This window comes from Lactuca saligna, chromosome 2 (assembly GCF_052625555.1).
Source record: "Lactuca saligna cultivar CGN05327 chromosome 2, ASM5262555v1, whole genome shotgun sequence".
In the NCBI taxonomy this organism is placed as follows: Eukaryota; Viridiplantae; Streptophyta; class Magnoliopsida; order Asterales; family Asteraceae; genus Lactuca; species Lactuca saligna.
This window is the reverse complement of record NC_136418.1, coordinates 106,663,714-106,675,733: the sequence shown is the minus strand read 5'-3', so window position 1 is coordinate 106,675,733 and position 12,020 is coordinate 106,663,714. Positions and strand designations below refer to the sequence as shown.

The window sequence follows — 12,020 nt, the reverse complement described above, 5'->3', positions numbered from 1 at the left end:
GGGTTCTTAAAACCAGAAACCAAAGATATATGAGTTGGGTTTGGATTTGAGTCCAAAACCGACCCAAATCCATACACGACCTTAATGTAGATTAGGTGCTTTGTTTTTTAACATGTATAATAATTACATGAAATAAAAAAGTTAGACGGCATCTTTTATCATTTTATAATGTTCTCAAAGTCCCCTCACCTTAATGTGACTCTACCCTTCCCTCCATAATAACACAAAAACCAAACCAGCAGCACAACTCCGTCCAGATACCCTTTTTCCTTGTTTTCGGGTACAAAATGCTTAAAATAAACACACACTCAAAAGTGCAAATCCACACACAAATGGCCACCTCAATTCTCCTCTCAAGTTCCTTCTCCTCCCTCCCTCAATTCCGTGGAACTCCCAAATCCATCTTCTCCCCACTCAAACTCAATCGCACTGTAACACCAATTATCACCTGTTCGAATAGAGGTTTTCTAAAGAACACCCAATTACTGCCTTCAAACTATTTGAGGAAAAACCGCAGAGTATTCGTTATCGGAGAATCCGACACGAGTGTTTCCAAGGATGTTCTGGTGGGTGAGGATTCAGCAAATTTCGACTTAGCGAAGCAAAAGATTACATCTTGGATTTATTTTACTGTGGTTTTGGGGGTTGTTCTTTTCATTCTCGATATTGCTTGGCTCGACAATTCTACTGGATTTGGTAAAGTTTTCATCGATTCCGTTTCTAGCGTCTCTGAAAGCCCGGAGGTTAGTTTTCCTATCTACTTCTTCATCTAATCGAATTGATTGTTTATAAATTCTTCATCCAATTTGTGCATATCAATCGAATTGAAATCTAACCCCATTCGGGAATTGAATACTCCAATTGATGTTATAGATGATTAGATTTATGGTTGAATAATCCAATTTCGTATGTAGGTTGCAATGTTCCTCCTTACCCTAATTTTTGCCATTGTACATAGCGGATTGGCTACCCTAAGAGACCCTGGTGAAAAACTAATCGGAGAGAGAGCTTTTCGTGTGTTGTTCGCTGGAACTTCTCTTCCTCTTGCAGTTAGTACAATTGTAAGTTCTCATTTTTCCAAATGTGTTCTCAAGTAACGATTTTAATCTATTTTAAATAACATAAAACACTTAATGATTCTCAGGTGTATTTCATCAACCATAGATACGATGGTGTTCAGTTATGGCAACTACAAAGTATCCCATGGTTACATCATCTTTTATGGGTCACTAATTTCATATCCTTCTTCTTTCTTTACCCATCGACCTTTAATTTATTAGAAGTAGCCGCTGTTGATAAGCCCAAAATGCATCTTTGGGAAAGTGGTATCATGAGAATCACTCGACATCCACAGGTATTAAATGATACTGACACTGATACTGACACTGTAACAGTCTTTACTCAAACGGTGCTATTTTTTTTAGTTGGTAGGACAGGTGATGTGGTGCGTGGCCCACACGATCTGGATAGGGAACTCAGTAGCAGTATCAGCATCAGTAGGGCTAATCGGGCATCATCTATTTGGTGCTTGGAATGGAGATAGGAGGCTAGCAATAAGACATGGTGAAGCTTTTGAAATTGTGAAAAGTCGAACAAGTGTGTTGCCATTTGCGGCTATTATTGATGGACGCCAGAAATTACCAAAAGATTATTATAAAGAGTTTATAAGGTTGCCATATGTGGTTATTACGGGATTGACTCTTGGAGCATATTTTGCACATCCAATCATGCAAGCTGCAAGTTTTAGGCTACATTGGTAGTTTTGTACTTTTGTTTATTGTAATGTTCATATAAGAAACAGAAAAAGATATGGAAATGGATTTTCGAATTTGGGTTTTTGATAGTGAAACAGATAAAATTGTAAAAATTTTATTTATGAGAAATGATATAATTCTTGGAGATGGAATGTAGATTTGGTAAAATATCATTCTTTATAGAGGTGTTTAGGGTATGGAAACTTTTCATCTGGAGATAACTTAGCTAAATTTACGTAAACATGTACTTCTAGATTCTCAAGGTTCAGATTCATATCGTAACCAAATGCAACTGTTGGTTTTTAGTTTTTTGGTCTCAAGTCTCAAGACTAAAGGGTTTTTTTATTCCTTTTAAAGTTCAAATAGATAATGATGTTTGTTAACGAATGCGAAAAAGGCTTTTTTTTAAGCGAATGAAATGCCTACATATTAATAAATGATTTTGTTAGCATCTTTATTAGAAGTGATATTCAAAACTATAAGGTTTAAGATGTGATTTTGAAAAATGAAAGTAACTTTCCTTGATAATGTATTATAAAAGTAATCTATGGATGAAAAAAATGAAAATATATATATATTATATGTATAAAACATGAAATAAATTTGTGTTCACATAAAAACACAATAATAAATACATTAGGGAAGAGATGTGATAGAGAATGATGCTCTTGAAGGACCGCCAAAAATAAATAAATAAAATAATAGAAAACACAATTAATAGGTAAACATATTTTTTAACTACTATTATTCAGTTAAAAACTCACAAATTTATCTATTGACATGTCGGTCTTTAAATTTGTCAAATATTATTGGTTTTGTCGGTGCAATGATTTTTTATTCGTTTATATCCTTAAGTTTTTCAAATTTTTTCGTTTTTGCCTTTTTTACTTGCAATAATGAAAACCTACATGTAAAAGGGATAATAACGAAAAAACTTGAAAAACTTAAGGACATAAACAAACAAAAAATCATCCTATTGATAAATGAGACAAAACTTGACAAACTAAATGATTTTTATGTTAACAAGTCATTTTGTCAAATAAACACCATATAAAGAAAATTGTTATAAAGTAATGATAGAGACAAGAAAATTGATGTAAAGTAATGACAGGGACATGTATTAACGCAAAGGAAAACCCGCTAATTTCATGAACAAAAAAATTGCCAACTTAATATGATATAGCTGAGGTAGTGTGATACTAAGAACACCAAGCGTTTGTAGTCCAACGGTTAGGATAATTGCCTTCCAAGCAATAGACCCGGGTTCGACTCCCGGCAAACGCATTTTTTGGGTATTTGTTGCGTCTCGATTTGTTTCTAAATTATGTTCATCTGGATTATATAATAATGTTAACTAGTAAAATAGTCGCCAAATAAAATACTCAAGCTTAGCATATTGCATTGTCTCATTTTTCTTTTTCATAATTAAACAATTACATATTAAAACTTGTTTGCATAAAGATAACTAACATATTCATACTTAAACAACTAACATTAGTATTTGATTCGTCTCGATTTGTTTCTAAACGATATTGATCTTTATATAAAATGTTAACTAATAAAATAATCACACTAAAATAAAATTACTTAATCTTAAAATATTACATTGCCTCCTTTTCTTTTTCATAATTAAACAATTACATATAAAAATTTGTTTGCATAAAGATAATTAACATATTTATATTTAAACAACTAATATTATATAGGGGAATTATTAAACTAACCAAATTAGGGAGGTGATTAACAATTTTAGCCAAAAATTAGGCTTTGTGCCAAATTAGCTCACGAAACAGTAGTTATTTATACTCGTCTACTGTTTCTCTAATTCGTCTCTTGTTTCATGTTTTGTATAATTTTTATTTTTCATTTTTAAGATATAAAACCGTAGGTTTTGTTATAACCGACAGTTTGCTCTGTATAAACTAAGGTTTCCCAAACCGTAACCTACGGTTTTGGGGAAAAAATATGTTTTTTTTTATTCTCCGGTTTTGTCAAAAAAACTACGTTTTTAATTTTTTTTAATAGAGTATTTTTTGAGAATTATTTTGATTAAAAAGATTGTTTATAAAATGAAGAGTTGTTTTTTGACAATTATTTTGTTAATTTTTATTTTGTAAAATATAAAATATTTTTTTAACAATTAATAAAATATTTTTTAATAGAGTATTTTTTGAGAAAGGTTGTCTTCACATCCATTTGATGAATATACAATCCTTTCAAAACTGATATTGCTACGAGAGTTCTAATAGAACTGATCCTAGCAATTGGGCATAAGTATCAAAATAATCGATCCCTTCTTGATACATGTAGCCTTTAGCAACTATTCTTGCTTTATAGGTAGATATGGATCCATCTGGATGATAATTTCTCTTGAATATCAATTTGGATCCGGTGGGTCTCTTCCCCTTGGGTAGATCAGCTAACTCCCATATTCCATTACCCATATTGAATCCATTTCGTCATTTATGGCTTTTCCACAAAGGAGCATGTTAAATCGGTAGTCGCACCCGATTTAAACAAATAAAATTTTCACTCCTAGTTACACTAAAAATATAACACATGGAAGCAGGGTCGAATCTTTAGGGACATAGCCTAATGGTCAATGCATTTTTGCTTCAAGCACATTCTAGTCAAAAAACAGAAAATATAAAAAGGGGTTTTTGAATTAACTAAAAAAACTAAAATTTATAGTGAAACTAGATTAAACGAAAATCAATAATAAAAATGATTTTAGTTATATTGCGACTTTCCTAATCATGCAATCAGTTCAGGTTATTTAGAATGCGTTTTATCTAAGCTAGTACTGAGAAAATCTAACATGCTCTAGTATAATCTCTTTTACCTAATTTAGTTAATCAGAACAAGCTCTTTGAATTAACCCTAACTTTTTACTGTTCAATTAAACAAGCTCTTAATTAAATAAGAAAAATTGCATTAAGTTCCGTGTAAAATTCTAAGCAATACCCAATACTTCTCACAAGCTTGGAAGTGTAAATATATGATCTTTATAGTTTATATCAGAGTTAAATCCCAACACGGAACCAATCTGATATTTGTTACTTATTACCAGTTGACAAGAATAATTACGGATTCTATTAACGGATTAACTGGAATAATAAAACCTCAACTAGGTGATCAGACTAACAAGAATTTAAAACCAAACATTCATTAAGCTCAAAAATGAAAAATATAGATCGAAACACAAAACAAAAACCAGATGTGAAAACTAATCACATGAAAAGTAGTATTCTATGCAAATCTGAAAACTAGGTTTTAGCCAGACATGAATAAAAATGAAACTAAACTAATAAAAAGAAACATTTACTAATTAATCTTCTAAACTAAACAAATGAGATGATTCGTAACCTTCAAATCTTCAGAAATCATTGAAGGGTGTAAGAAATCATCTTCAGAAGGGTATTCTATCATCTAGAATCGTCTAACCCCTAAATATAATAAAGAGGATCATATTTATACGCGAGATAGAAATTTCCGGAGAAAGAAACAAAAAAATGCGATCGCAGGTTGGTCATATGCGATCACATATTTTCATAAAAACACATAACATGTTGATTTAATAAAGTGCGTTGCCATTCTGGGCCTTTTGGACAAACATGCGATCACAGGTTTGGAGATATACGATCACAAGTTTTTGAAAATTTTATAGGATTGCATCCGAATGAAGTATGAAGCCAAATTTGAAGTTTCTAGAGTTGAGACACGAAAATATGATTGCAGGTTGACTATATGTGATCGAATATTTGGTCTTTTCAGCTCAAAAGGCCTCCAAATGACTTATTTCGCCATTGGGAAACTTTGTGGCAAAAATGTGATCGCATATACTGAAAATGCAATCACAAATCTAGGTTTCTAGCTCGTTTTGGATGCGATTCTTCAGTTTAAGCACTTTTTGTTATTTATTAGCTTTCTTCTTCAGTTCCAGTTCCATTTAAGCTCCAAATATGCATCCAGCTACTCACAAAGTACTGCTCCACTCGAAATATCTTAAAATAACACGAAAAATGCTAGCAGTATGGGAATTCTGATAAAAAAATATGAGATGAACATTATTTAAACAAACGATATGCAAATGTAGAGAATATGATGTTAAATGCTAACAAAAACTACCATTAAAGATGAACAAAAATAACTTCTATCAAATCTCTCCAAGCTTGAACCTTACCTGCTCTCAAGTAAGAAAAAGATAAAAATTATAAAGGTGGAAATATGTACATTACCTAAAAAACATTTAGAATAAAAAAAAAAAAAAATTACTTCACTGTTTTTTTTTTACATTATCAAATTTCACAACGAGGAAGCTCCAATGAAATCCCTACTTAGACAACAGTGTCAATACTTTTATTGCAGATTCATAATTCATATTTAATTAGTCAAATCAAGCTTGAGTAAATAATTTTTACATTGAATTAAATTTTCACGTTGACATAGATTCTTTTAAGTTGCATGCATATAGCCTTTCTTAATTGTTAAATAATTTTCCGTATTGAACATTTTATTGTAACCTAATAAACCATCATTTAACATATGAGGATAAAGAAACCAAACTCAATATTTTTATATAATGAGAATCATATTGTTTATCTTGGACTTTTACTAGGCGGAGTTTTTGGTTTGGCCTATCATGGTTTTAGTTTCACTATTAACAATTGCTTCTTGCATCATATTCCTATAACTAAGACCAAACCACATTCATAACAAGGCAACACATTTCAAAGAAGTTTCCAACACCATTGTTGCTTATATATATATATATATATATATATATATATATATATATATATATATATATATATATATATATATATATATATATATATATATATATATATATATATATGAAGATCTAGTAAAGTTACATTAGAAAATATTTCGGAAGATGTTGACGATGTTATCTTGTTGTAGTATATATATATATATATATATATATATATATATATATATATATATATATATATATATATATATATATATATATATATATATATATATATATATATTCAAAATTAAAATACACTAGATAACAATTAATTAGTTAATTTGTTCTTCACAAACTACATAAAAGTTGTCTTCAAATCTAACAAATAACAAATGAAAACTAAAATTGAAAAATTCACAACTACTTCATTATGTTCCAACTTACAAATAGAGATTGAAAATTTTACAATTTTGAAACTCACACTAGAGTACGTTACTAATTAACTACTCCATAAACATCAAAACATTAGAAATTGAGATTTACAATATTAACATAAATTAAAAATTAAGTTAAAAAATTACCTATAAGAAGACAAAGAAGAGTATAAGACTTTATTTGATGTGTCGAATATCTTTTTGTCTTTAGTAGCCGGTTGTAGTTGTGCTTAGGTGCAAACATAGGAACAAAAGATACCCGAAGACAATTATCAATTATTATTATTATTATTATTATTATTATTATAATAATAATAATAATAATAATAATAATAATAATAATACTTATTATTTTTCTTATGTTGCTCTTCATGTCACCAAGAACCAAGAAATTGCAAATGGCCTTTAGCCCATCCATATTATTACAATGTCACTAATATTTCAATTGTATCACATGAGCTTTGCAATGGCTACTCACATCAATACACAATACACTCATCTTTCAAAAATAATTCCCACTACCTCGTCAACAATTCCGTTGTGTGTGTGTGTGTATATATATATATATATATATATATATATATATATATATATATATATATATATATATATATATATATAATAGGTGTAAGCCCCATGTATTACATGAGTTTATTTAAAAGAAAAAGTAAATACAAAATTCTAAACATTTGAGAAGTTTAATTTATAAGAAAACTGAAAAAATATTGAATTATAAAAATTAAAATGTTTTTATTTCTTTTAAATTTAAACAAATAATTTAGATAAATAAATAAAGAAAATTAATGAATCTTTAATTTAGTAATTTGAAATTAAATAGAAAGTTCATTTATAAAATTGATATGCATTTATTATTGCATTTAAATACTATATGAAATTTAATAAAATGAAAAAACCATAAAATGACATGTGGAATATATAAATTAATTTAAAATAACCACAAAATTACATGTGACAAAATAAATGAGAATGTGCTATGTGGCAAAAGATCTTTATTTATTATGGAGGATATATATATATATATATATATATATATATATATATATATATATATATATATATATATATATATATATACTCAATAATAAATAGACATTAAAGATTGGAATATGTAAACACGATTATTTTAATCAAAATAACTCTTTGATTATATGAGAAACTCTCTCAAAACTCACGATATTACAATGTTTACCAATGATCATGGCTCGACCTAAAACAATGTATATATAATCCTAACTACCGACTTGTAATTAGATTACAATTAGGAAACTAGAAACCTACTTGTTTATGATTTCCTAAAAACTAGATTGCTATTACGTGGTCTCCAAGTCCTACTCGACTTAGGATTCCAACAATCACCCCCGAATCTCTAAGTCCTTCTAGAGAATTCTTCAACCCGATCCGTATTTAAAAAAAGGATTCGTCACTGTCGTCACGTTCCGAAAAACCACCGTTTTGTAATTTTTGGAGTCGTTCCGGACATTCAGAAGGAAAGTGACCCGGTTTGTCACACCAAAAACAAATTACCTTAGATCGGTCTTTTTCCTTATTTTTCCGATTCTTGTGACAACAACAATTACAATTTTTGCAATTAGAATTGGGCTCCCCATCTTGTGCCTGTTTTGATATAAACACATTTAGGCCTGATCCACTTGATCCACCATTCGACCCGGTTGCTCCATGAATAGTTCCACTTGACGAGCCTTTTCCCTTTGCCTTCCCTGTCATTCCTCCATGAAATCCAAAAGACCCACCACTGCCAGACGACTCTGATTTCGTGAGCATCACTCTCGCATGACCTTCTCCTCCGTCATCCTCTTCTTCTTTTATCCTCTCTTCGTACACCTTGAGTCGTGTCACACCCCCAAACCGAAACGGCGGAAACGTTTGGGGGGCGGATGACTTCATGTGGTAACATAACAAATGAATACATAGTAAAGAAAGCAATACAACCATCATATATATAATTGAAAGTTTACATTGTTTAAAAGACTACATGTTCAAAACCAATTACAATATGATGTCAAAATATGAAATTGAACTAGTGCCACAACGTTCCTTCTTCAAAAGTTGTTTAGTACCTGTAATTACTGAGTCCCTGGGACATACAAGTAGTTTTGAAAGAGTAGATCAACATTTAAGCTGGTGAGTTTCATAAGCATTTAATGATAGTATTTGTATGAAAATGAAATGGTTCGTTTTTGTTCGTAAGTCTCTAGAAAATCCCATATTTCCTACTGGTATAAATGTAGCCTTAAATCAAGACCAATATACGTTAAAAAATTGATGTTTTTCCATCTATGAGTAGTGGTTAGAAGTTCCAAACTTATATCACAATTGGGTTTTTCATGCGTAAAATAAATGAACTTATGTAAGTATAAAACCTCCATTATATTTGAAAACCCCCGTAAATCAATGTGTTTTTAATACTCTATGTGAGTTTTATAACCATGCTATTGACAAGGAATGCCTATACACAACGTTCTTCAGGCATTGGAATGTTCTGACGTTTGTCACCCCAAATGGTGTATTATAGCTAACAGTCAGGGCGCGGGGTTGTCAAGCCCGTATAAATCTATACACAAACACCATGCTCCCCCTCCAAGGGATTATGATATATAATATAGGACTTGAAATGTGTACTCGTGCGTACGTGAAGTTTAATGTCTCACAAAACTTAGTATAAAACAGATTTACATGTGAAAATGTTCGTTTGTTATTGTATATGAAAGTAGCTTCTTGAAATAGTATTTCTCACGTATGTAAAAGTTCGTAGTATTCTCGTAAAACTATACCTACTATAGTTTCCTAAAAGTGTGTTTCGTTTGTATAATAAACCCTTAGTGAAAATGCTCACTTGTTATGAAAAGTGTAGTTTTTGTAGTGCCAAATCTGACACACATAGATATAGTATAAGCAAAGTGTATGATTTGTATAAATACATAAATCAATTTCTTATTTCAAAAGATAAAATGTTGTCGTGGTATAATTTACATATGAGAGTTTACCTATAATAGTTATAAATCACATATGATTCCGTTGATAAAACGCGTATAGTGAAAGTTTATATAACACACAATAATAATCGAGTGTTTTACTTGTATTCCCCCCCTTAAAAGCATATAAAAGTACTCATAAAACATTTAAAAGTGTGAATTATAGGGGTATGAACTCACTTGAAAGATCGGAGGAGGCGGGATGAAAACCGAACAGAATTTCGACTCGAGAAAGCGGATTTCCTCGGGATTCTCGGGAATCTCGGGAGCACAAACGACCTTCGGGACTTGAGCAAAGTGATCGGGGCTTCGGGGTAGCACGAGCACGGAAAACGAGGCAAGAACGCAAGAGAAATGAGAGAAATAGTGCCCTTTCTTTGGAACCCTCGCATCCGTTTTATAGGGGCTAGGAACTGCCTCAGTACGCTGGGCGTACGCGTGTGTCACGCATGACCGAATCCTCGACTGCCTCGGAGCTCGGATGGGACGGGGCATAGTCTCGCATAGGGCGCGACGTGGACGATCCGAGGCCAAGGCCTCGAGTACGCTGGGTGTAACCATGTACGCTGGGCGTACTCGCGTGACTCAGCCTTCGGATAATACCGAAGATTTCAATAAAAAAAATATATACTTAATATTTAATAAACTTCAAAAATTCATACCTTCTTCATACGAACTCCGTTATCGACGTTTTTTTATATCCACGCGTAGGTGAGACCATACTCTACAACTTTCGTTTATATCCCGTCGACAAATTTTGAAATTATTTTTATTATTTATTTTTAAAAGGTCGCGGTAAGAAAATTTCTTTAGAAATTCATAACTTTTTTATCTAACGTCAGTTTTTGCCAGACTTTTTACCGCTGAAATACCATTGTCGAGACCTTCGATTCTCGTTTAGGTCATTCCAGCCAAAAGTCGCTCGATCTCCGATTCGAGTTTTTAGCCGTCTGTCGTTAAGCCGAACTTGAAAAAATCATAACTTCAATATACGAAGTCGGATTTGGGCGTTCTTTTTACGTACGATCACGATTTAATGACATCTAACATAATAGGTAATTTAATTAGTGATTTTTGGATATTTTATTTTCGAAGTTAATTTTATTATAACGAACGTAGTTACAATACTTGACTTTTTAGGTCGTTTACATATAGTTGAAATATCGGGTTGTCACAAGTCGTCCCACCACATCTTCAAAGCCAACTAATTTCAAGTCCAACACCTGTTCAAGGGAGGCAACGATCTGGATGAACTTCGATCAGGGCAGTGTTTTGAGGAACTTTTTTTCCAACTTCGATTCATCAATGGTTTCTCCTAGGGCTGCTGATTTAGACGCGATTCCAGATAGCTTTCCAGCATAGCTATCAATCGTTTCAGATTCTTACATCTTCAATCGATCAAATTCTGCGTTTAGGGTTTGCAATCGGGCCTTTTTCACCCTATCAGCTCCTACATAGCGAGCCTTGATCGATTCCCACAGTTCCTTGGCAGATTCCACATCTCCGATTTGCATGATTAGATCTTCCGGGATTGCCTGATACAACAATCCTATTGCAAGGTAATCTTTCTCTTCTTTCTTTTCTGTTCCTGGATCGATCACTATCCAAGCCTTGTGAATTCTAAGCACCACCTTCATACGCAGGGCCCAGACAGTGTAATTTGTTAGTGTGAGCATCGGACAGACAACAGAAGTCGCTCCTACCTCCTTAGTCCTCACCGGAGCAGGTCCTCCGTTTTCCCCTACATCAACCATGTTGACCTGACTCGTCAACAGGTAAAATCGATCTCACAGCTTCTTGTTTCTTAGCTCTGATACCAATTAAAGATTGGAATATGTAAACACGATTGTTTTAATCAAAATAACTCTTTGGTTATATGAGAAACTCTCTCAAAACTCACGATATTACAATTTTTCCAGTGATCATTGCTCGACCTAAAACAATGTATATATAATCCTAACTACTGACTTGTAATTAGATTACAATTAGGAAACTAGAAACCTACTTGTTTATGATTTCCTAAAAACTAGATTGCTATTACTCGGTCTCCAAATCCTAGTCAACTTAGGATTCCAACGGACATAAATTTAATTATTAAATA

The 12,020-nt window shown here is 31.9% G+C and overlaps 1 protein-coding gene and 1 non-coding gene across 2 annotated transcripts; both read left to right on the top strand.

The window, feature by feature from the left end:
- Positions 1-217: 217 nt before the first annotated feature.
- Z-ISO (15-cis-zeta-carotene isomerase) lies at positions 218-1,901 on the top strand. The gene is made up of 4 exons (XM_078979829.1): positions 218-743; positions 915-1,061; positions 1,145-1,354; positions 1,425-1,901. The coding sequence occupies exons 1-4, from the start codon at positions 288-290 to the stop codon at positions 1,758-1,760; spliced, it is 1,149 nt and encodes a 382-aa protein (XP_078835955.1). The 5' UTR covers positions 218-287; the 3' UTR covers positions 1,761-1,901.
- A 1,065-nt stretch (positions 1,902-2,966) lies between these two features.
- Positions 2,967-3,038, top strand: TRNAG-UCC (transfer RNA glycine (anticodon UCC)). The gene has a single exon. It is a non-coding gene; the product is annotated as a tRNA-Gly (tRNA).
- The last annotated feature ends 8,982 nt before the right edge of the window (positions 3,039-12,020 follow it).